Source organism: Accipiter gentilis, chromosome 9 (assembly GCF_929443795.1).
Source record: "Accipiter gentilis chromosome 9, bAccGen1.1, whole genome shotgun sequence".
Taxonomy (NCBI): domain Eukaryota; kingdom Metazoa; phylum Chordata; class Aves; order Accipitriformes; family Accipitridae; genus Astur; species Astur gentilis.
This window is the reverse complement of record NC_064888.1, coordinates 33,430,474-33,456,752: the sequence shown is the minus strand read 5'-3', so window position 1 is coordinate 33,456,752 and position 26,279 is coordinate 33,430,474. Positions and strand designations below refer to the sequence as shown.

The 26,279-nt window shown below is 37.2% G+C and overlaps 1 protein-coding gene across 5 annotated transcripts in view; it reads left to right on the top strand.

Moving 5' to 3' along the window:
• The window catches only part of GPAM (glycerol-3-phosphate acyltransferase, mitochondrial), a 39,321-nt gene extending 14,254 nt beyond the window's left edge, over positions 1-25,067 (top strand). For 4 of the 5 annotated variants that reach the window (XM_049810381.1, XM_049810376.1, XM_049810378.1 and 1 more), the window contains 17 exons: positions 2,726-2,839; positions 4,087-4,236; positions 5,166-5,262; positions 6,245-6,381; positions 7,499-7,598; positions 8,272-8,484; positions 8,875-8,988; positions 10,981-11,066; positions 12,063-12,178; positions 12,915-12,985; positions 14,117-14,381; positions 14,915-15,057; positions 16,671-16,748; positions 19,299-19,439; positions 20,165-20,354; positions 20,462-20,520; positions 21,724-25,067. In XM_049810381.1, coding sequence (XP_049666338.1) covers positions 2,726-2,839; positions 4,087-4,236; positions 5,166-5,262; positions 6,245-6,381; positions 7,499-7,598; positions 8,272-8,484; positions 8,875-8,988; positions 10,981-11,066; positions 12,063-12,178; positions 12,915-12,985; positions 14,117-14,381; positions 14,915-15,057; positions 16,671-16,748; positions 19,299-19,439; positions 20,165-20,354; positions 20,462-20,520; positions 21,724-21,840 — 2,191 coding nt within the window. In that variant the 3' untranslated portion in view covers positions 21,841-25,067. The remainder of the gene's footprint in view (positions 1-2,725; positions 2,840-4,086; positions 4,237-5,165; positions 5,263-6,244; positions 6,382-7,498; positions 7,599-8,271; positions 8,485-8,874; positions 8,989-10,980; positions 11,067-12,062; positions 12,179-12,914; positions 12,986-14,116; positions 14,382-14,914; positions 15,058-16,670; positions 16,749-19,298; positions 19,440-20,164; positions 20,355-20,461; positions 20,521-21,723) is intronic. The other variant, XM_049810377.1, reaches the window with a different exon arrangement.
• Positions 25,068-26,279: the final 1,212 nt, after the last annotated feature.

The following is a 26,279-nucleotide window of genomic DNA, read 5'->3' as shown; positions in this document are numbered from 1 at the left end:
CTGGGGTTATAGACAAGGAATGTGAGGGTCAAACCTGTTTCACAAAAACCAGAGGGTGTTTAAATCCTCTCTCCACTAGTGCAAATGGCAGCATCCATAGCATAATGCTGAGAGGAGCTGTTTTATTCCCATGTTCAAGAATGACTTCAGGCTGCATTTTAATTTACTGAGCAGATCTGGCTCACAATTTAGGTGTTGACTGTTATCACTAATGACAATTAAATCTGAATATGTCTTGCGAGACTGTCTCTCCTCTGCCTCAGTGGCAGAGTGCAGCTCCTGAAGGATGGTGTATATGACCTAAAAATGATGGTGTATCTTAGCATTTTTGGAAAGATATCTTGTGTTCTGGGATGAAGATACTGGAAATACACAAAAATCTTTTATTCTGTTCTTTGGAAAGTTAATAATGCTTGCTGAGGTTTTTACGGTAATCATTAGCATAAGCAGGTCCTGCAGTGTTTGTCGTAGAGTCAGAGCAAACAAAGAGAGGCCAGCAGCCTGAAAGAAATGAGCCAAAGTGTCTGAGTGGAAGAAAGGCAGCATTGTGCTGTGCTTGAGAGGGAGGAAGCTAATGTTCGAGGCTGTTCTTTCTTCAATTTGAATTAATTATGTCTTTTTAAGAGTTGAGCTTGTAGTTTGGAATACAGAAAAAGAACAGAAATAGTGTTTAATTTTAACATTTTTTTTAAAATTAGTTTCAGAAGTCTAATGCTTGAATGGTTTTGAATGGTCAGAATTACTTAAATTAGAAATATAAGGGCAACAAAAAATGGGTTAATGAATTATTCTGAAATAAAATGCCTTTAGCTCAGAATGTCATTATAGTCTGAAAATTGAGAATTTTAATGAAGTTCTGAGGTCTCATGGGGTTACATAGTCACAGTTTCTTGGCCTTAGAAAGCAAGAGGGATTCTCTTTAACTGCTAGCATACTGTACCTGTATTGAGACATTACTACAGCCTTTTTCTGAGGTGTGAATATGTCAGTTTTATAATATAACTTGACTGGGTCTGTTCTGTGGGGTTTTTGTCCGCTATCATTGCTACACGATTAGAAAACAGATTTTTCTAATTATACTATGCCATATCTAAGCTGCAGAATGAATGTAGAAGCCTTTATACCTTGACAGATCCCTGCAACAGCTGTGTGCTGTTGTGATGATATGTTCATAGTTACCGAAATTGTTGTCGGAAAGAAGGATATCCTTAACTTCGCTTTTTAGAAGAATAAGTAAGGCTCTCAAACTCCGATGAGAAGGGAAAAATGGAAAAGCAATTAAAACAGAGTCACTAGTCTACTTCCCTGACAGCATGAATAGGAAAATTCTTTGTCCTTCGAGACTGTCTGAATACTTGTATAACATTTATGTGTCAGACAGTGCCGATGGCTTGTGCATGTGCACTCAATTAACAGTGCAAGTGGCCTGTGCACTCAGGTGGTTTGGCCTTTTGTAGTGTAAAAGTTCCTTCTCATCTTTCCTAGCTGGTTTTAACACATGTATAAATTTACTGAAATGTGGTAGGGAGGTTTAACAGCCAAGATCAGTAACTTGGGTGATGACAAGGAGTGAGACCTTAGTGGCACTCCAGCATGGAAAGCAGCATGAGCATTGCCACCCACGGTTCTGTCTGGGACTCTCATTAGAGCATCAGCGATGCATTGCACCAGCAGTCCTCAGGACAGGGTTTTTGCATAATGCTGACTGCTCTAGTCTTAGGAATGGCCAGAATTTAATTTCCTCTTCCAACTGTTAATTCTGTCCCATCACATCAGCTCTGCTGTTCAGAAGTCCCGCATGAGTGGTGGCTTGTCCAGTCCTGGCCTGGTGAGTGAGGGTGGTGAGGAGAGAAAATAGTCAATATTCACTGCTGGGGACTGGATTTTAGCCCTTCATCTGTCACATGCATCTTCTGTGATGTTAGGAAAACTGTTCAAAGTAACATTTTCTCAGGTGATTGCTGCTTATATGATCCAGAGAGTGGAGGACAGGGTTAATTCAAAAGGAAGAGACTGGCTGCATAAGCTAAGTTGCCTTACTTAAACACGTGAATGCATAGAGAGATTTACTGATTATTTAGTGGTTCTACTCCTGTTAAAACTTTGCAAGGAGAAGGTACGTAGGAAGCACATAGGCCTGGGTGTTTAAAAACACTAGCAAGGAAGAAAAGATTACCAAAAAATTGTTTTTAGTGTCGGTGGCTAATGCAAACATATTTTCAGAAGTGTTTGTGAGAGTTTGCTCTCTGCGTACAATGTGAGCAACTTTCCCAAGAGGACTCGGTGTTTCTTGAAGCAGTTGACAAACCTCTTAGTGGGGCATTTACATTCCTCATTGTAAAGTCACTGAATTGGAAATCGGCACTAGCTCTTCTTTTGTCCTCGCTGAGCTGGTGAGTCCGTTCCAGCGGACAGACAAAATACGTATGCTGGTGTGTAGCTACTTTCCTGTGAGACTGTGGATGTTTTAAGGCCAGTATCACTCTGAATTGAAGAAACGTAGACCTCAGTTGTCTCAGGTATTTTGTGCTAAGCATCAGTTATTTCATCCATAACATTAACATATTGGCAATTTACTAGAAGATACAGAAGCTTTTAGGCAGCCCTTCATAAAATTGTACTTACTTTTGCTTCTTAATTGTATTTTTGGGTGGTTTTAATATTCTTTTTTTTGGCAGTGAAATATTTTGAGGGTCACTCTCAAATACCCTTCATATTTTTGTAGGTACAGAGGGTGGCTTGCAAGACGCTTTTGTTATGTCCTTTTTGTGCAAGAGAGGGATGTTCATAAGGGTATGTTTGCCAAGAATCTGACAGAAAATGTGCTGAATAACAGCAGGTAAGATAATGCAAAATAAATGATTTTTTTGAATGACTGATACTTTATAATACAACTTCAGAATTTGGAAGCAGCAGGTTTTGAAAATCAGAATATTTAAAATATTAGAAGATACAGTATCTTCAGCACAGCCTTTCAGGACTGTAGCTTGCAATTTTTGTTTGAATAGTAAAAGAGGGGAGATTAATTATTATAAATCTCCAGATGAATGATGCATAGTGGGTAGACAGCAGACAGTACACAGAAAAATAAATTGCTACATGGGAACTCTTCACATGTTTGTTTATCTAATTCATGTAAATCACTACCACTGAAATCATACTGCAGTCATCAGAAGTTGTCAGTGTTTCAGAAATAATAGGAAAGCAGCATTTCAGAGTGTACACCTGAGTGTACACCAAGAGTGTGAGGAAAAAACTGGAAAGAGGCTATAGAATGAAATACCCACCCTTTACTTTGTGGAGCTTGTTTTCCATTTCATGGATCACATTTTCAATGGCACAGTGGGCCCCTGATTAGCTATTAAGGTATCAGTTTTTCCTGGACACAAAAAAATTCAACCACGTGTCCACTGCTTGAGTCTACTTTTGTCAGAGGGCACACACTGCCTACATTAACATTCCTAACTTTCCTGAATTTTTAATGTTCGAGTCCCATCTGGAGATGATAGTGTTGCTTTTGAAAAGTAAAGCAGACCACATTGTGCCACAGTTGTGGTGTGTTAAACCACTTAATCTCTCTTAGGTGTGTTTTAAATGCGGAAAATAGCCCTTATAAAACTTAGTTACACTTAGTAAAACTGAGAATTCAAGGGAGAAGATACTGTAGAAGTGCAAAATAGCCACTGCATAAATCTGTCTAGTGAGGTAAGTGAAATTGCTATGGCAGGAAAAAGAAAATATTAACAAAGAGGAGATTTCAGCTGTTCTTTCTGTATTTTTAACCTTATTAACCATTTCTGAAAATCAGCAATCACTTGATATCAGTGCCTCTGATCTACGTACGTACTATTTTATATGGTCAATGTTGAGCAAATTCATCCATCATCCACCTATTTAATCAGAGCTTAGAAAACTACTGAACTAAATTTAATGCATTTGGAGTACACAATACTTTAGTGTGCGTATTCTTTTATGCCTGCCAGTTACTCCTGTAGTAATATATAGCTCATTCCCAGCAGTTATTGTCTGTGTCTTGAACTCTTCTGTTGTGGGACTGTCTCATAAGTTTTACTTTTTAACGCTAAGAGTCCAGAAGGCCATTGTAGATGAAGCTTCTGAACCAAGTGCTCCAGGTAGTTTTGCTCAAACGGATCCTAAAGCTATCAACAAAGTGAAGAAAAAAGCTAGGAAAATTCTCCAGGAAATGGTAGCAAATGTGTCACCTGCTTTAATCAGGTAAGAGAAATGACTTGTCAGTATTGTCAACGGGTAGAAGGACAGCCAAGCTGTCTCTGTATTATACCAGCAGAGTTTGTAACACATTATTCGTAAATAATAATTATTCTAAAAAAATAATGCATTATTCATAATAATCCCTTTTCTAATGTTAACTAATGAAATAGTAGTTATTCTTCATTTTCAGATGCAGCAGAAACCCTCTGCCTTTTCAAGGGATAAACCTTGTGATAAGATTAAATACACACTTTTTTTTTTCCTTCTGAAACTAGTTTTGGTGCTAATGCTTGGACCAATATTAGTATCTCTTGTTGTTTCAGGCTGATGTGGGTGAGAGCAGCTAGCTGCAGCATCTTAGACTGTGATGAAAGATCTTTTTTGCAGTGGCCCATTGAATATCATAACCTGCAGTTATAAGTACCTTAGATAAAATCTTACCTGAGATAAAATCTTCTACTGTGATGTCTACCTTTGCTACTAAGGATTAATTTGTCTCTGTCATGTTCCTAGTCCCCTTCACCAATTTTTGTGATGCATAGCCTATATTTTTTGTAACTGTATTAAATTCTCCCACAAGACGAGATACATGCTGTCACCTAACATGTCACCTAACTAGCTTAGTTATTATCATAAATTGATCATAGCACCTCCATTAACTTGCCCCCTATGTAAAGTGGTCTCTGCCCTTTGAACAGCTTTCAATGAGGTTGACACAAATTTTGTGTCATAACTGCAGGAAGCTGAAATGTGGTTATTAACCATGGATGAGCTGATAGGCAAAAACCTGTTAAGCAGTTGGATTTTATAGTAATTTTGTTTGAATATGAAGTAATTAGATTTTATGGCTTTGCCCTTATTCATATAGAATAAATATAAAATGGAGTCAGAAATGGATGAAACTTTTTGAGTTGTGTTTGTTCTTCCTTCAGGTTGACTGGCTGGGTGTTACTGAAGTTGTTTAACAGCTTTTTCTGGAATATTCAGATCCACAGAGGTCAAATAGAAATGGTCAAAGCAGCAACAGAGGTAAGGGAGGGTGGGAAAGAATCTAGTAAGGTACATTTCTGAAGTAGTTTCTATTAATGTTTACAGCACTTTTTAGGAGAGCTCTGCTAAGTCTTTATGATATCAGATTGTAGATAGAACTGCCTCATATCTGTGAAATAGTGTTTTAATTAAATGTAATGTAAAGTTGTGTGACCTAAAATACTATGTGCACTCTGGTTTTACCTTTGTTCAGGATCAAATTTTAACTATCGGGCTGAATGATTATCTCAGATAACCTGCATCCAGTATTATTTCTTTTTTTGTGTTGAGGCAGACAGTAATAAATTAATAGGTCTATTTAGGATTTTTCAGTCTTACCTTAATTTGGAATAAAAGTATTTAAGAAATAAACTTTTCCTGTTCCTTACCAGCAGTCTGTTCCCAGTCCTTCGATATTTATTGAAATTGGTCAAAATAAGTCCTAAATTCTACTTTCTTTTTTTTTTTTTTTTTTTTTTACACTCAAAGGAATTGATTCTTTTTGCAGGGTTTACCTTAGAAAGGTGGATAGATGAATGAAAAACAAACAAACAAAAAAGGTTCCTAATATTTTCTGTTATCTTTTGATTACAGTGTTTGGGAACCCCAGTATTCATAGATCCTTGCTGATATGTAATAGAAATAGCAGTTCTTTGGTGACACTGATGATTTGGCCACATCCCTTTAATTGTTTGATTGCTGTCTCAATACTGTGAGTCGGAAGAAACTGGGAATATTAATCATTGTTGATGTAATGCATACAACTGAAAACTGCGGTCCATGAAAATTAAGTACAGTTGACTAAAATGTTCTCGTTGTCACAGATGAATGAAAACCAGAAGTAAACAAAGTGAATGATGGTAACTGGAAATTACCATCAGTTCTGATTATATGGTGCTAGCAGTCTCAATAATGGATTTTAGAAAAGGAGTAATATTCCACATTTCTTACCAACTCTTTTTTCCTACTATCCCCACCGTAGATGAATTTGCCTCTTATCTTCTTGCCTGTTCACAAATCCCACATTGACTACCTGCTCCTTACATTCATTCTCTTCTGCCATAACATCAAAGCACCCTACATTGCTGCAGGGAACAATCTCAACATACCCATCTTCAGGTAATAAGGTCTTCTTATTTGAAAAAGGCTGAGGTGGGGGTTCTTCAGGTGACCTATTGTGCAGTATATCTTATGTCCAAGTGTAAGACAATCTGAGTATTAATGGGCCATCGCATAGAACATCTTTGGTTCCTATTACATGCTCAGAGAGAGAGCATAACAAAATCCTTCTGAGAAACTCTGTGTCATAACCTAAGTAGGGTTACATCCTTCCTTAACCTAAGGAAGGATATTCCTTTCTTCTAGGAGTCTCAAAGTGGGTAGGTGACTAAGGAAAGATGAGTATGTGAAAAAGTGTTGTGAATGGACAACTCTTCTTCATTAAGTTTAATGAGCTGGCTAATGGGCAGCAACAATACTGAGTGAATAAATACTTTGTGGGAAAGTATTCCAATTTGGTCTCTGTTTAAATTACATTTCTGAAGAAGTGGCTGAAGAACCTAAGGTCTTTTATCCAGCAGGCCTCCGATCCACACACAGCATGCTGTGCAGACCCTGTCTGCAGAAAGGATTACCCCATTTTGGTTATTTGAGCTAGTACAGGATTTTCTTACACAAAAACAACTGTATTCGTCATTTCTTCTGTCAAGCAGAAAGGATGTTCTCATGAGAACTTCTTACTGCACTGTTAGATAAAGGCAAGGCCGCACAGGCGGCGTAATTGCTGGTGCCAAGTGGGAGGTGCCTGCAGGCTCCTCTGTTAAAATTAGCTGGCTGAGCTGATTCTGCAGCCAAGGGGTATGTGCAGTACAACATGGGTACAAAGGCCATGCTGTATGTGCATGCAGCACAGCACAGAGTTGGGCCAGCTTAGGTTAACTGTTAGGTGGGTCACCAAGATCTCAATGTACAATAGTCTCTTGCTCAGGGTCACTGCAGAGGGTAAGTGGTCTGTCAGGGGAGTGAAATGAAGCAAGACAGTGTAGAGAAGCCTGTTTCTTAAGTTAAATAGAATAATATTTGTGTGGTCCCATCATGTGTAAATAGTGTAACACATTTTAGGCTTTGAGAATTTCAGTAATTTCAGTTCCTGTTGCATGCTGGGAATTTTGAACTGGACGTGTAGTAGTTTCCTGCAAACTAAAGCCAATGAGTACAATTCTTCTTTATTACATAGCACATTGATCCGCAAGCTAGGAGGATTTTTCATTCGTCGAAAGTTAGATCAGAGTCCTGATGGTCGTAAGGACTTCCTCTACAGAGCTTTGCTCTATGTGGTATGTATTTCTTGTCTTTGTTTCTGTAGGTAGCATTTCAGTCAGGTGGCAAACGGAAAGGAGAGTTCCATCTGTCTGGGGATGTTTTTTACTGCTTTGAATTTGTGTTAGGTTTCATGCTGCAAAAAAAGGATACATTTTTGTATGAAGTCTTGAATGTGTAGAATAAAAGAGAATTGAATGCCCAGCACCTTTGAGGATGAGCAGATTTTCACCTGGCGTACTCCTTATTAAAGAAAGTGGAATTAATGCTCTCTGAAATAATGTTAAACTTAAGCCTTGTTTCTCTGATTTCTTTTGTACTGAAGCATATCTACACTGATTCTGTTAACTTAATGGAAGTCTGTGTTTATGATGGGTTGATGTAATCCTTTGTGCTATTCAGTATAATAGCTGGTTTTTCATCTTGGAAGATGGAATGTACTGAGGAACCAGAAGGAGAGATGTATGCAAATCTGCTAGATCAACTGTTGCTAGAGATGTGGTTCTTGAACAAATGGCATTATACTACTTGTTAATTATTGCCTTTATTTTTTTCACAAGTATTCATGCCAACTCATGATCTTCTGATGTTTTTAAAAGGAAATGGTTGCTGACAATATATTTCAAATGTGAATTTGCCGATATAATTAGATATTTATTTTTTCCTCTTCTCCAATCTTTTTGTATTCAGCACATAGAAGAATTGTTGAGACAGCAGCAGTTTTTAGAAATATTCTTGGAAGGCACACGGTCTCGAAGTGGAAAGACATCTGGAGCTAGAGCAGGTCTTTTATCTGTGGTGGTGGATGCTCTCTTCTCAAATGCAACTCCTGACGTCCTAATTATACCTGTGGGAATCTCCTATGATCGCATAATTGAAGGTCACTACAACAGTGAACAGCTGGTAAGAGCAATTGAACAACTTGTTTTGCCTAGGGGACTTTCTGTTTATGTGCAGGAAAATGTGTTACATAGTTAAACGATGTGCTAGTAGTCCTCTGTCACATGTACTTGGTGTTAGTGCTGAAGAGCGTACAGCCCTGAATCACAAAACCTCTGATAGGGAGCGCTGAGGTATGGGTGACATACTCGTAAATGCAGATTCATGACATAACAAATAATATGTTCAAGTGGATTTCTATGGAAAACAAGTTCCCTAGATTTACTTGGAAGTTATAAGGTGTGTCAAAAGATTCGGCCTTGTTTTGTCTGCTATTGCATGCATTTTAATTTTAAACATAACCTTTTAATTGCAAATTGGAAAAAACCCAAACCAACCACCTATGTTTTCCAGGGCAAGCCTAAGAAGAATGAAAGTCTGTGGAGTATAGCTAGAGGAGTCTTCAGAATGCTGCGGAAGAATTACGGATGTGTCAGGGTAGATTTTGCACAACCGTTTTCCTTAAAAGTAAGTTTGATATTTTGAAGATCCTTTTGAATGTTTGACATTTTTGGTGTTTCAATAGTGGGACACATTTATTTTGATTTTTCTATTTGTGGGTTATCATCACTAGCATTATTTGCTGAAGTTGATTTCAGCGGTACAAAAGTATCACTGTTTTGCTGAATGCATGAGTCTTTGGACACATTTGTGTTAAGCTGAAATAGTCTCAGAGTTGATATAAAGGGTTATGTTAGTTTTGAAATGGGGTAAGTATTCTTACTGGGGTTCGTGGTTTGTTTGTTTTGTGTTAACAAACAATCTTTAAAGTTATCCTTGTACCATGTAGTAATTCTTGATGCTGTAGAGACATCTGGAGTTGAAGGAAACTGAATACAGTTCTCCAGTTTAAGTAATTTAATGGCTTACACTATTGTTGAGGAAGGGCATTTATCTCACTGCATTTTTAAAAGTGCTAAGCAAATTAGTAGCTATAAAATTATCATGGATAATGTATCATAAAAATCTGCATAGTCTTTGAAAGTCACAGTTTGTTATTAGTTTACAACTATTACCAACAGTAGCTCACCAAATGCTGTTGTGTAGTTTCTTAGGGAATGGGGTGGTGCAGTAGTATCTGCCTTCACTTTTTAAATTTCCTCTGATACCTTTGCAGAATCTGCTAGTACTATACTTATCTGCATTTCACTAATCTGTGTTCTGCTACAGTATACCTTATTTTTTAGTGTGACTTTAATAAGATTAACCACTGTAACAACAACCTGCTGGAACATTATTCAAATTAATTAGGTGTTCTTCTTTCTGCCCTACTTCTCTCAGAAAAGCAGTAGGTTGGAGAGCTTTGGAGGGTTCAATTACCGCAGCATGAAATTACTGTGACCGTCTGCACCGCGTTGTAATTAGCATAGTAGGGAAAGATATTAATTCACTTCCAAAGGAGAAGGTGTGGGCTATTCTTGGTAGGGAGTTAACAGTTGTTCTTGGATCAGTATAAGGAAAAGAAGGTTATCTGCCCTCTTAATCTAGTGAAATGCTAATGACTCTATACCTTTCTAGCAACCTCTGTCAGGTCTCATTTGTACATGTCTTCATTTTTGTACTCCAGAAAGGTAATAAATGACAAATTGTTTAAGTATGCCTTAACCAAGATTTGCAGAAGTGTAACTGTATTTTTAAATTGATGTAGTTATGTCACTGCAGGTTTTTTGAAAGGAGGTTAGCTTTGGGGGTTAATTTTGGGCATCTGCAGTTCTGTGAGCACAGGCTTAGAAGCAGAGGAGAGTGAGTTGGCTGGGAAAGTCTTTTGAGCAGCTTTCCTGGGAGGGAACTGTTTTCCTGACCAGCAGGTTAAGTGGCTCTTTAGTTTCCCACATCAGTCTGTATAGAAACTGTCCTGAACACAGTGTCCTGAAAACAGAATAATGTAAATGCTAACCTGTAAGGAGAGGTGGTTTGGCTTTTGAGAAATTTGGGATTCAAGAACACCAAGCATGCAGTACCCTGCCTGCTTCCTGGGTGCTTTAGTTTGTGGCACTGTGAGGGGTCTTGCAACTGGTGTTTACCTGTGGAGAATTTCCCTGTCCTGGTGTTTGAGGAAAGCAGCAGCAAGCAATAATTACAGTCTCGATGTTGGTTCTGAATGGGTATTAGACTTTGCTTTCACTCATGTTAATGAAGGCAGTTCTCATTAATTTAATCATGGAGAAGGTAGTCTCAAAGGAGTTGTTCCCAGCAGGGTGCTGTCAGGGGTTATCTATTGTTTTCATTGCAATGTATTTCATGAAGTACGGATTCCTTGCTGTGGAAAGTCTGCCTTTTCATAAAATAACATCAAAAGCGAATAAACGGTTGAAAACTTTTAATTTCTGTGACCTTATTACTGCTCTTTTAGTGTGAGCTATTTTTAATCACAGTTGCATTTTTGAATAATTGCCTTTTTCGTATAATAATAGTATTAGGTGGAAAAAGTACAAAAAATAACAAGTCTTCTCTTAACAGGAATATGTAAACAGCCAAAGCCAAAAACCTGTGCCTGCTCCTCTTTCTTTGGAACAAGCTTTGCTACCAGCTATACTACCGTCGAGGTAGAGATTTTTGGGATGTTGGGGAGAGGGGAGGACAGGTTGGGGTTTGTTTGCTTGTTTATTTGTTTGTCTTTTTGGTCTTCTGTGTTACATTCCAAGTAGTACTTGAACTCTCCAAGGGTAATCTAATTATGTATAGAAAAACTAAAAACTTAAGACAATTGTAACTGTGCAATTTATTATAAGAGTTGCATTCTTTCTGGGGACCTCTATTTAAATAAGCTCGAGGAGGCTTTGTTTTTCTTTTTTAAATTTTAGTGACTTCTCTTGGTTTAATTTTAAATTTTATGGAATAACTTAGGGGGAAAAAATAACACAATTAAAAATGTAGGATTTGTTTTTAAACCTCACAAACATTTCAGGTGGGTTTTGGTACAATTCCAAAGCAAATAGGACTTGGGAGTGAGTACCTCTTGCTCAGGGAGGTGACTGTCACTCAGAACTGCAAAACGGCACTCAAGGGCTAGAGCCACATTTGTTACATAGATACACATTGTAGTTGAGGTCTTTGCTGGACTTGCACAAACCTGTGTGCTCCTAGTAGAGACAAAGTCAGTAATTTATCTTTAGAAAGTTGTAGGTCCATTCAAAAGACCGTTTCTAGTTTGTAGAGAGGCTGGGCTGGAAGCTGGCTTTTAGGCAGGTTTGCTTAATCTACTGTTGTCCATATTGATTGAAGGAGAAGAGCTGTGGGGTGCAAATGATGTAATGGCAAAGTCACGAATAGCTATAGGACAAGATTGCAATTTTTCTTTTGGTAGTCTAATCTTGGATTGTTTAGTGTGAAGAAATAATCTGGAAGAGTTGGTCGATACTAGAATTTTTGTGGAGCTTGTTACGCATAACATTTTTGTGCCTTTACCAGACTGCATAGTGTTTTTTTGTGCTGTAGTTCAGTTAGTGTATGTTAAAAAAACCCCAAACAAACAGTCTAGGTTATTTTACAGTTTGATCAAAATCTAAATGTCATAGTGTGAATTTTTATTCTGTATTCAGACCTAATGATACTGTGGATGAAGGTACAGAGGCCTCACTGCCCAACTCCAGGGATATCACCAGTGAACCCTTCAGAAGAGAGCTGATAGCCAACTTGGCTGAGCATATTTTGTTCAGTAAGTGTTACAGTATCGCTGTCAGCTACCTGTTTTGTTTTGCTGATTGCATGAACTACCTTGTTCTTTTGGTAATGTCATGCTTCCCAATTCCCTCCATTCAGGTGATTATTTCATGACTTCAAATTCTGTCTTGACAATTCTCCATCCTTTGCCTCTCTCCCTCCTCTTCAAAGTTTTATAAACTCTTCTTTCTGATTAAGTACAAGCTTTTTATTCTGTTTTGTTAACTTTTGTATTTGTTAACTTATTGGACTAGTATACTGAATTTGCTGTACTCTGAAGTGTTTGTCATATTCATACACTGATTTCTTATCACTTCATGTAAGAAGTTTTGCAGTGTCTTAATAGCATTATTTAAGGTCATACTCGCATGGACTCATCTAGCTGCATGGACCAGTGTTGCCAGGTTTTATAGGTTATGTGGTGTATGCTTCAGTCAGTAGATCTGTGATTTCTGTGATTTGTGGTACAAAAGATGCATACAAAATGGTACTTAGCTTAGTAAACATTTAAGCTTTACTCAGCCTTCTTAGTTCAAGTTACTTTAATTTGATTACTTTAATATTGTTACTATGTAGACATAATACACTTTGTATTTAATTCAGAAGGTACAGTTCTGTGCCAGTATCACTTTTTTTTTCTTTTTTTTTTTTTAAATAGTGGGTACTCTTTCACTTGTAATGATGTTCCGAACTTCTCAGGTGCTTAACACGTTTGTCTTGTTTACCTCTAGCTGCTAACAAGTCCTGTGCTGTGATGTCTACCCATATCGTTGCTTGCTTGCTGCTGTACAGACACAGGCAGGTAAGGCTTCCATGCTGCTCAAATAGCCAAACATTACTTTGGCCTTTTAATTAAAAAAAATAGCATGTGCTTTACTGTTGCATGATACTTACAAAAGAAGAAAGATGCATTTAAATTAAAGTGCATTTTAGGTAGTCTGAGTACTAATATTTTAGTTAGTAATAGATGATTGAAGATAAGCCATTATTGATGGGATGATAATAAATACTCATGTGGAAACAGATTTTTGTAATTCAAAATGTAGTTAGGCTTTTTTTGAAGAATACATGGTTTTGGTTAATTGTATTAAGATTGGGTTTTAGATCTCAAAACACATTCACCATTGAATATGCTAGAAATTCTTCTGCTAATTGGCAAATTAGTTTTGCTGTTTCTCAGTGCTAGAATTATATCATAATGGCAGAATGATACCTATGTTTAACTGAAGTCTTATGCATGGAGCTTGGAAGTTGTTTTTTTTTTTTTTCTCTCCTACAAATGTGTTTTGCATTTTTTCTGAAATTCCTTCTCCCTCTAATCTGAAGCTTTTATTTCACATAAATCAAGAACAAATTGAAAAATATTGGTCAGATCTGTAATCTTGCTTGTCAAGGACAGTATCACCATTCCTGTCAGTCCAGTCTTTCCAATTTCCTACAATAGTGGGAACAAAGAAGCATTTTACAATGTGATCTGAAGCCATCTAGACAAAAATCACAGAAGGAAAGTGCTTGAGGAAAAGCTTTTCCTCATGGCCCCAACCACATGAAGAGTTCTGTTAATTACAATATTCCGAGATAATTGATTATTCATTTTATAGCATAGGTAATCAAAATATGATATCTCTGACGTGTTCTTGAAGAACAACTCGGGTCTCTACAGGTTGTGAAATAAACCAAGGAGCAAACAAAAAACTTCCATTCCCAAATAGCTGCATGGCTTTAAAATTTAATTGCATGCAAGTCAAAACCTGTGGACTATTTCAGCAAAATCTCCATGAAAATAAGTTTTTTCTAATATGACTGTTGTGCTTTGGATTATTGACAATTAGTGTATTGTTTATGTGTTTGCTATATACATGGTTATGTGGTTTACAGATAAACTGCTGTGCAGAAATATTGTTTCACAGTGTGATTCTCTTTTTATGTCTAGGGAACTGATCTTTCCAGGTTGGTAGAAGATTTCTTCTCCATGAAGGAGGAGGTCTTAGCCCGTGACTTTGACTTGGGATTTTCAGGAAACTCAGATGATGTTGTCATGCATGCCATCCACTTGTTGGGGAACTGTGTAAATATCACAAACACTAGCCGAAACAATGAGTTCTTCATCACTCCCAGCACAACAATACCTGCTGTCTTTGAACTCAACTTCTACAGCAATGGAGTACTTCATGTATTCATTAAAGAGGCCATTATTGGTATGTTTTGGGGTTTACCAAGGAAAGACTTTCTTGTAACCCATGAAGTTGAAGTATCTGCACAAAAAACCTCATCAGTTTTTCATGTAATTTACTTCTATTTATATCTCCCCTCCTTGCTTCAGCCCATGTTTACCCTAACAAAAACAACTTTAAAGTGAACTCAGGGTTTTTTGTGGAATGTTTCCACCCATTTTTCTCATTGTCCTTTATCTTTCTTGGAAGTATTTGTGTATTGGTCAGTGCCATTGGGAAGTTACTATGAGAATTTTGAGCCAACATGGCAAAACCTGTGCTTTGATCAGCAGTATTTTAATGAGATTTTGTTTCAATACTTTAATGAGATTTTGTTTTGATCTGACATAAATTGGACACAAACAAAATAGTGGTGAATTCTGTAGTTATTCTTCAATTGCATGTGTAATGTTTGAATGCTTTTAGGCCTAGAAATAGACAAAACTGAAATTTAAAGTTTCCTTTGCTGTAAAGCTTTTTGGAAAAATAAACTTTGCTTATGTTCATTTCTGCTCTAGCCTGCAGTCTTCATGCGGTTCAGAGTAGGAGGTACAGAAATGGTACCAGTGGTGCTTCTCCCAGTTTGATTAGTCAAGAACACCTGGTCCGAAAAGCTGCCAGCTTGTGTTACTTGCTTTCTAATGAATTTACTGTATCTTTGGTAAGTAAGTAATTGCATTAGTTGTCCACATTTTAAATTTCTGTTCTGCTTGTAACTGCATCTGTTACTTTGAAATTAATTGATGCTTTCTTCATGTGTCACAGTTTTGATACATTCACGGTATGTATAGTCTGATGGTAAGGGGTGTCAAGAGGTTCAATATAATTTGAAAAAGGAAGATAGTGTTCCTCCCATTGGCTTCAAGGAAGCGTCTGAACATTTGAACGACAGTAGTTCCATGAGAACAGTTCATCCAAAAGATGTCTGGCCTAAGATAACACGTGAATTAACTTGCCAAGCTCCTGTCACTACCTTATTTCCTTGGCAAGGTGTAACCAAATCAGTTGATCCAGTTTCAGGGATACATACTGAGTACACGCCTGCTGCTCCTGGAAGTGCTAAAGTGGATGATGCTGGTGTGAGCCTGCAGCATTTCTGCTCTGCTGGCATTAGGCCTTTCCTGAGAAAGAAAAGCTTCTCACTCTGTCTCTGTCAGTTTCCCACAACTTGAGGTTGGGCTTCTTAATGCCTTCTAACAGATTTTGTGTTGCTTATGTCATTGGACCATCACAACTATATCTGCATTCTGCCCAAATTATTTAAATATTTTTTAACTTAAACAAATACACGTCTTTGAGAGTACCCAGCTCATACGAGTTTGCATAGATGATTGAAATTATGCTGGGAAGTAAGGCTCCAGATTCTAAAGGTATTCTTAATTTGCATAGAAGTGCAATAGTCACAGTGTGCCACACCTAGTACTTAGTGGCAATTTTAAACATGGCCTGACTTTGTTTTTTGTTTTGTTACAAAACGTTGAAAAGAGCTGATGTTATCTCAGTTTTCAGACACTCTGTATACTTAACGCTCTGTATACTTGCAATTTAAAGTGCTAGATATTTTCTTTTTTCTTACTTAGTTACTTAGAAGTTACTTAGAATTCTAGAGATCCTTAAATTAGTTCTTAAATTTGTACAAATATTTCTGACTCATGCCTTTTTAAATGAAGCATGAGCCAAATTTAGTATTTTTGTCTGGCCAGTAATGTAGCTCATATGGTGGGGTTCTTTAGCAATCTTAGCCTTCCGCTTTCAGAGTTAACAACTGATTTTTTTTTTAAACTTAGAAAATATTTCCTATGTGATTATGAACAATGTAAAAGAGATTGGGTTATTATTCAGAGTTTCAAAACACATAAGGGAATTTCTGAAAAGTATACCTTCCTTTAAATTCCAAATAAATCACTGATATGAGTCTCAATGTTTTTAGTTTTATGATGATTTTATTCCAGAGCTGTTAACAAACTAAAATTTGGTTAGAGGTGATTAAAAGGCAAGAATATTTAATGTGGTTTTCTATCAATGTATTAATGCATTTCTTCAAAAAAAAACCTGGACAAATTTTAAATATCCTATTTCACTGTAATTTTTTAATGTCTGCTTGTCTGCCAGGATAAACATGAAAGTGGTGCATTGGGATTATGCTGGTAAAAGTTTAATAACTTGCTTAAAAGGAATAATACTGCTGTATCTGAAACATTCTTACTGAACTGGGAACTGGTGTTGCTGTAATGGATGTGATTTTTTTCAGTGCATTTCTTTTATGTTGTGCAGCCTTGCCAGGTGATATATCAAGTTTGCCATGAATCTGTGGAAAGGCTGATACAATATGGCATTCTTCTAGTGGCTGAGGTAAGGTGATAGAGATACTAAATGAGCTCTGTTTCTTGTACTTGACTTTAGCCATAGGTAGTTTATGCTTCTTAGTTGTGAGTCTTGTTCTAAATATATGCTGTTACTGAAAGCTTGTAACAACAAGTCCAAGACTGATACTACTTCATTCCTACATTTATAAGCGTCAGACATTTTGGTATAGTCATCCTGTGATGCTAGGAATGACTCTGTGTGTAATTTCATCATACCATTAAACCTACTAAAGAAGACACATATTTTATACTGTCTTGTAAAATTGGGATTTATTCTATTATTGGAGCCCTTTCAGATTGTAGCATAACTGCATGAGTGTTTACTTTCTATTCTACAGGAGTCAGTAGTCCAGATCTTTTGTCATTCTTTGATTCCTTTGCATTGATCTCAAAATTATTGTAAACCTCCTCTGCTAGCACAATTTGCAGTTTCAGGGATGTACTGGAGTCACTGTGTGGTGCAGTCCACCAGAGACGTACAGTGTAAAGAAAACCTGGGGACCAGGGGGCAGGTGACTCGGCATACCTTTGCTCCTCAAACTTTTTTTGTGCACAGTAAACAAACCTGGGCACCCAGGAGCAAGAAACAAAATTTAAAGAGCACATGGAAAAGGAGTTACCTATTTGGCTGCTTGCTTCTTGCACCATTCTAGTTTCAAAGGAGGCTAGAGCTGCTTCTGGGGCATTTGCTAATGGCCACTGCTTCATTCTAATGCTTCACCTTTTGATACATCCTCCATTTTTAATATATGTAACCATAGGTACTATTTACTTGATATACCTGGATATTAAAACACTCTCCTTCTTTGGAGGTACTACTGCTTGCTTTTTTATCTAAACTACAGACAGACATGTTGTTGTGCATTAGATTGTAATCATTATTAGATAAATCCCAAAACGAATGCTAATCAGAGGATTAGGAAGAAACCTGTATGTTCCATGCCTGGGGACAGGTGAGGAAAATAGGTGTGGACAGCAGTAGATAAGCACTTCTGTCTATCAAGGATGAAACCTGCCTTGAGGGTTCTTCTGTAAGTTCTGGCTGCTGAGTCTGGTACTTTGCTGTTTATAGCTGTGATATAGATAGCTATTAGGCAGTATTTAAATATTTGTGCAACAAAAGTGCAACATTTGAATGCTTAAAAAGGAGATATATTGTGTCAGGAAATTTCTTAAACTTAGAAGACCTCTGTACCTGCTTACTACTTTTAGCACATTAAGGATTCGCATAATCAGTGCAAACACTGTAAACAATGGTGGTTTCATGACTTCGGACAGGTTGGAAATGTTTGTGGGGTTTTACAACCTGTTCTCTAAGAAAGGTAGCTAGCTTCTGTCCCTTCTAATTATTTCAGTTTACTGCTGACATTAACACATTGATAAATTTCCCATTAAATTGAGCTTGATCGACCCATGCTTTTTTTTAAATTCTTTTCCTGTGATTCTAGTGTCTACTTCAAAGAAATATTCCTAACACATAGTGATCTCTTTGGTATTTTTTTTAAACTTATTTTGTGACCTTTGCTTCATTCAAAATAAAACATTTAATCAGTGTAAGATTGGAAGGATGTCATTCTTCATTTGCTGCAGAAGCCTTTTTCTTTGTCATGAATATTATGACAGTAATCACATCTACAAGGTGTCTGTTACCCAATTGGTTTTAATCTTCCCTGATTCCCATTTCTAAATGGAATTAATGTATGAGGGTCTTTCCTCAGTGACTTAGCACTGGTGACCTTTGAAAAATCATTCTGTTCTACTACTTTGAGCAAAACAAATAATGGCGAATGACTGACACTAAGGCTTCATTTATTCTTTCGAGTGTGTGTTTATTATCTCTAAAACTAATTTCTGAAGATGCATTGTTGAAATTGAATGTTGCATCAAACATTGGTCGGTGAGGTGGAGTATTTCTCTTCCATCTCAGTTACTGTACACCTGAACTTCTGACATACCTTCATCAATGTAATCAAGGTTTAAACAATTTTGGGCCTTTGTGATTAAAACTGGCTCATTCTATTCTGACCTATATCTCATGTAGGGACAAATGCAAGAACAGCATCGTTAGAGGCAGTAAGTTACCGCTTCCAAATAGCTACTGGTGGCATTCTGTATTAATTGAGACTTTAGCTATTGTAATGTAGTAACACTGAGTTTACTACGCTGTCTTTAAGGCAACAGTAACATGGAGGTTAGCCATATCCACATCCAGATAGCATCTCAACTTTCTATCCTAACACAGCTGAAAACACTTTCTTGGCAACTGCTACTGCATGGCCTCTGGTAGGAAGATTCAGCAACACTTGCAAAGATTTCCACTTCTATGCAACAGGCAAACTAAAGAAAAACCATCTTTTTCACCAAATGTCTCTTCTCTCTGCTTGTCTCAACGCTGTCTTTAATTGGGTCTCACCTGCTTTCATTGAATATTGGTTAATGAATGGACTGATTAAGTCAGATGAGATTATAAAATAAATCCATTGTTTACCTGGATTGGGGTTTTTACCTATTTACCACCTTGTCTTTCAAATTTAAGCAGGATGATCAGGAGGATGTTAGCCCCAGTCTTACAGAACAGCAGTGGGATAAAAAACTCCCTGAGCCATTATCTTGGAGAAGTGATGAGGAAGATGAAGACAGTGATTTTGGAGAAGAGCAGAGAGATTGCTACCTGAAGGTAATATTAACCTAAGGCTAATAATATTGAAGCCTGTTGTGAGAGATACAAACTACTTCACTAGTTTGGGAGGGGTAATGCTTTTTTTTTTTTGGTGGTTCACAGTGTTAGTCTGTTGTATTTTGCTACAGTCAGTAAAACATCTTTCTGTCCTTCTCATGAGGAAAACAGCTGAAGAAACATCGAATAATCTTATAGGGAGGTGGAAGGGCAATGTTTAGTGTTATGAAAACTAATAAAGGCTCGAGTATCTTAATGTTTAAATGTTTTATTCTTTACTGACAGCACGCACTCTAAAAGGGGCACATCCAGCTGGTATTTATTTTCAGCCTAAATTTCACTTCACAGATTGATCATGTTGATTTTAGACACAAATACTCTTTAGGATATCTTGTTAATACTTGGAAATGTCCATCTCTGTGAATGTATGGCAACCCCTCTGTTGGCTGCAGAACAGTATGATGTCTTTAATTTCATCTTAGGAAAATAGTTATTAATATACTGGAGGAGAAAAAAGTAGCACTGATCTGTGATTTGCAGCGCCTGTTTTGTCCCTCATGGTAAACTGCTTTTTTGCTATGTTTTCATAATGTGCTGTGTTGTGGCCCTGTATTCCTTTTTGTAATAAGAATTATTTTGGCTGCTGTTTTGCCATGTACTGTATTGCAGGTCATTTCCTGTTTCCACTGGTCTCTGTCACTTAAGCTCTTGTTGCCCTTTCTTAGGTGAGCCAGTCTCAAGAGCATCAGCAGTACATCACTTTCCTGCAGAGGTTATTGGGACCTTTACTGGAGGCATACAGCTCTGCTGTCATCTTCGTGCACAATTTTAGTGGTCCTGTTTCAGAGTCTGAATACCTTCAAAAGTTACACAGGCACTTAATAAGCAGGACAGAGAAGAATGTTGCTGTATATGGTATGTTAAACTGGTTTTGGAACTGGTTTTGATTAATTCTGTTCCTCCTAGCACAAGGTAGTCCAAATTCAATTGCAGTTTGTTTATCTGGGTTTTCTTTCTTGCAGCTGAGAGCGCTACCTACAGTCATGTGAAAAATGCAGTGAAAGTCTTTAAGGAAATTGGGGTAAGTGGTGATCAAAGCTGGAGACTGTTTAGTTTCATTTTAATCACGAGCACAATTTTGACAATTCATGGAACCTGTTCGGTGTCAGTTTAAAATCTGTGAATGTATCTGTGCAAATGTATTGTGGGTTTTAAGCATTTTGCTTTCCTTAAGGCTCTAGGCTGTAGGAAAAGAGCATACATTGCAGAACAGGGTACTACTTCTTGCCCCTGAGAAAACCTAGATTAGTACTAGGTAACTAGACATTTTTATTCACAGCAAATGAAGTTCCACTGCTCTACTACAGGCCCTTATTGGACATCAGTGACAATGTTGGAAGGCTGAGAGCATGCTCTGTGCTTAGTAACAGCTAAATTTAATTTTGAAGGACTACTTAAATCTTCCAAAAGTATTAGTTACTGAATTTTGGCTTGGCAGTGATTGATGCTCCAGGAGAGCCATCCTAATAGACCTCCTGTGTCCACCATGAGGATACAGGTTTTCCTTAAAATAAAGGATCAGTTTTGCACTTTACCACTAGCATTTTGAATTTTAAATCACCTATCTAGATTTTGCAAATGAAGAGTTTTTCTTTCATCAGAATGACATGGCTTCCTGAATGCCAGATGGATTTCAGCATTATAATTTTGAAAGCATCAGCATTTATGCAAAGTATTACTAGATAAGGGTTTTGAAGTCTTTGTCTTTAAATTCTGATGTATTAAATAAACTAACAGTAGTTAGTCTATAGTAAAGCCTATAGTAAATGTATCTTCCTGTAGACTGTAAGAGCTGTGAAGAAAGCGCATATCAAATCCATCATTTTAATTCTAGTTTATTCTGCTGTTGGAAAAGTGGAACTAGATAGCATCTGCCGAGCACCTACTTAGACCATAGCATCTGAATTCTTATTTTCAAAGTCCTTACACTTTCAGTTCAGATGCCTTTAGAGTGCGTGTTTTATCCCTTGGTGTTAGGAGCTTGCTGTTTACCATACACTGTGCTTACTTCTCAGTTTCTCTTCTTTTGTACCACTTGAAGGGCTTCAACATTGAGTGAATTCTAATAATATCTAAAGACTTTGCCATCTGAGTCTTCAAGAAAGGAAAAAAAAAAGTCTTGTAAATGAGGGCAAATTTAGTATAGACCGTAAAATTTTAATCATGAAAGAAAGGAGATTCTTTTAACATGGTGATACTTACATATATTCATGCTGTGCTTTAGGTTTTCAATCAGACAAAACAAAGAAGAGACACCATTTTGGAACTAAGCACTACGTTCCTACCTCAGCGCAACAGGCAAAAACTACTGGAATTCATCATGAGCTTCATGGTATTATAGACCACATATAGCACCTTTGTTCAGGGGCATGAAGACAGGTTTTGAGACTGTGTCAAAGCCTGGGGACATTTGCTAATCCTACCAAGTGTAAGGTGCCACTGTCTGGGTAAGGCCTTCTCTGACTTGAACTACTGGAAGACAAGTGCCTTCTTATGTATGCATTTATGGGTTTCTTACAGTCCCAATCCTGTTGTAATACAACGGTACTCAGATGACACTTTGGATACAAGTAATTAAACATGTTGCAAAAAATAAGATAAATGATTAGAATTAGATTTAAAATGAAGAGTGAAGTTTTATCAGTGTTACATTTTAAATGAAGTTTTAAAGACTGTAACAGATGCACAAATACACATATTGGTGATCTGTAGCTAACCCTGAGATCTTGAGTTTAGTGGCAACACAGCTTATGGCATAAACAAGTTAACTTTCATTCCAATTCAGATTTTTGTTTTAAATAAATGGTTTAAAAGTTTTGCTTAGGCAGGATATATATTTCATGGATAAAGCCATAGTTTTTCATAAAAGTTAACATAAATGCCAAAATTCTAATAACAGTTACAGACATCTGAGAATAATGGTCATGTAGCAGATGGTTGTTAAAAATGTCAGCAGACACACCTTGCACTATTAGAGCTGTGTAGTGCAGTGGTAAGTTGCACTAATCACTGCTGTCATGAAGAATGTGAGAGTAGCGTTCTTGTTTTTATTATGGCATCTGTCATTCAGCCAGATGAAAGTCAGGAGACGGTTGCCTGAATGTGAGTATCTTGTAAAATCTTAGATTATTATTTAATTGAAAAAAGCTGTTGTTTTGTTTTTAATTAATAAAATGTCAGATCTTTTTCTTTTTTTTAGTGGGGTAAAGACTTGATTTGGTGAAATGATTTTTAATTTTGGCCCTAAAAATTTCAGCAATAACTTTTGCAATTCTTTGGAAACAAGTGTTCATATTGTATTCTGTTGCTGAGCAGATCTGAATTGGCAGTAACCTCTAGAAACACAGAAATATCATAAACAATGTACTTTTGACTCTGATTTAACTGAACAAAAAAAGTAAATTTGTAGGCAAAACTGAATTATTAATAAATTCTGTCCTATGAAACAGGACTCTGGTCTTGCAATTTGATACTTTTGCATGGAGGACTTGCACTGTAGATTTCATCTTCTCTTCATGTGAGTGGAGATTAGATTGCAACCTATAGTCCTGTATTTTAGTACAGCTGGTCTAGCTGAAGCAATAACTTGGTGGTATGTGAAGCTGGTTTGCTTGTGAAATGTGTTTTTCCTGATTTAGATTGCCTTCTATATGAGGGAAATCAAACATTTCAATTACTGCAATGTTTTGCTTGATTTTCACGTCCTGGCCTTGTGAGCAGAAAATCCCCCAACCTTCATCATGTAATCTCTGTTGCTTAACATAAATACGGAAAAGCATACTTGAATCTCAGCACTTGCACTGTTACGCCAGCACAAAACTGATGCACACAATTTGAGTTTGTGGCCAAGGAGCTTGCGTTTGTACTGCACATCTGTCAACAAGAATATTTCTGTAAATTTTTTTATGAAATGCTATTAATATTTGAAACCTGCAGTTTATAGTTTATTAGCATTATACTGTTAGCACTGTGAGACGCATGTGTTTTGTCACTAAACCAGGTGCTCTACAACACTAAAGAATTTCTGAACCAAAGCTACATTAATACGGATAGAAACTGACCATAGAGTCGCTTTTGTTCTTGTGTCTTTCTGCTCTCTCAGCAGGATAGTGACCACATCGCACATAATTTGTTTCGTGAAGTCTACTAGCTATTTAGAAAACAGTTTCATCTCATACTAGCTAATATGCACTGTTCGTTAACCTGATGAATGCTCCATACAACAGTTGTTGCTGATGGCTTCCATTTAATGTCAAAAAAAGACTAGGTGCTTCTGAATAACAAGCTCTCGTAGCTTACTGCATTTCAGTAAATCTGCAGTGTACTAACAGCAAAGATTGTACATAAAAAAGATTTTTGAAAATGAAGCAATATGAAGCAAACAAAACTTGAGTAATTTTATTAAGAATATTCTGCCAACTGACATATTAGTTACCATAAACCCCAGAAGTACTGTGGTCACTGGAGTGTTCTGGCTAGGTGTCGCACCTAAGATAATTTATGGCTGACATTTAAAAAAAAAAAAAAATAATCTGGTTAATATAAATCAGTGAGTGGGTAGGGTAATAATGCATGTGAATACACATTAATGAATACATTTAGTATGCACAGGGAGGGTCCACCTCTAAAACTGGTTTGTTTTTGTATGAATAAAACCTGCATGTGAGAATTCAGTACTATGAATCATATGCCACTGGAAGCCTTTGCATTCTGCAGCAAGTGTGTATGTATACATATATATGCAAGCGTGTATATTATGACACACGACAACTATGCTTTTCCCTGAAAATAAAGCACAGAATATAAAATTATCAGGCTGTAACAGTCAAAAACTAAACCCAACACTTTTGCACTGTATTTACACCTTCAGTGTCTTCTAATTTTATTAATCTCTCATGTTTCCTTTGCTGATAGAATGCCAGGATGAGTTAATTTTGGTAAAGTTAACCAGTAAAGAAGAAAGGACTGGCCCTGAATTACCACTAATGTATTTTAGGACTCTCCTCTTACAAAGACTTACAGGAGTCTCGTCATTCCTATGAGCATATTACTCAGGTGTGCAAGTCTTTTGGGGCCAGGATCTTTCATGATATGAGAAGCTTAATCTTTCCATATGCATCCTGTAGATCTCATTTTTAGAGTGACGAAAACGTAGAATTCCACTTCCCGTGCCGCCACAGCTCCCCAGGCTCCCAGGGATTGTAAACTTGTTAATACATTTACTTTCTACTTACACTGACATGGGAGGCATACCTGCCTTCTCTTTGACAGTATAGGGCTTTATTCACCTATCTTTGATTAGGAAGCATATGCACATACTTGCATTCAACTGTCTGCCTGCTCCACAGAGAAGTATCAGAATCACCATGTAGAAGAAGGTTGAGCTGGGAGGTGATGTAAGATACTGTTGCTCTTCGTGTTTCCGTACTAATGAGCCTGATACTGCTTTCCTGAGAATGTTACCACATTTTACCTGTTGCGTGTAATGCTGTGTCTGTTGTAGAAGCACAGAGGTGTACTGGAGTCATTTTAATAAATTAAACTGTTTGCTAATATGACATTTATCAAGTTCTAGTGTTTTTTGTGTTTGTTTTTTTTAAATAACCTGCTAAGATAATTCATTCAATAATTTTGTCCCATTCCAGGTAGCTTCTGAAATTAAACCACAAAAAGCTTTCATTGCAGGTGTGTCTCCAGCAGTGTATGTGTTGGAGCAGAACCATTTAAAAAGCAGATTGAGGTGACATCCTGACTCCTGAGTCACTGTTTTGTTGTGAAGCGGAGGTGCCATTTTGCTTCTCCATTTCCTGATCCCTGCAAGGCTCTTGTACGTGGCTTCCTCTTTTAAAAACTCCCTCTTGCCTTATGGTGGTGGTGGGGGGGGTGTCATTCAGGAGTCTAGGACTGCTCTGATGCTGCAGACTGTCCCTCCTCGTGGCGATTTCAAGCTGACCTGGAGTGCAATAAGCACCTGTCAGCAATTCTGACAGCATCTGGCAAATGTGAATCAATTGCAGTGGGGCTTTAATATAATAAAACCTGCATAGATGATCATTACTTAAATTGCGAAGGAGGGATGCTGTTTCACTCCTCAGAAAAAAAAAAAAAGTTGTAATCAACTGATTCTTTAAGAGGCCTCTAGCAATCTTCACATGCAAGCAAGGCTCGATTAATTGACAACTCTAGGCTGAGGCAGGAAACTAAAATTCAATTATTGTCAATAGCTTGAATAAAACCCAATTCTTATTGGTGATGACCTTACATGTTATTCTTTCTGTAAATGTCTTCCTATTTCTCAGTCTTTTAAAATCCCAAATGTCAGATAAAGCACTTATCTCCGGTTTTTGTTTAATTCAGTTTTCTTGTAATAAAAGTTTGTCAGGCTTACTTAGAAGGATTGCTTGATGTGAGCTCTGCTTTGTTCTCTCTTATGGTACACTGAGTTTTCAGCAGCGCTGTATATTCAAGGTAAGTTCCACATTGATCTGAATTGCTGCTTGAAACATTTTCTTTTCAGTCTTTTGTAGATGTTCATTGCACTTTGCATTTGCTGGGTGAGAAGCGTCATCCTCATTAATTCTTCTGTAAGTTGGCTCACCTGTTAATGTAATTGTCCAAAAAGTATCATAGTTGATGCTGTCATTAGAATAAGGAACTTTCATGAATGAAATGTTCATTGCTGCATGTTATGCTGGAGTTCAGACCTGAGAGACCATAAACCCCAAAGAGACTTCTAGATTCCATCTGTCATAAAGCATTGACAGCTACAGAAACAAAAGC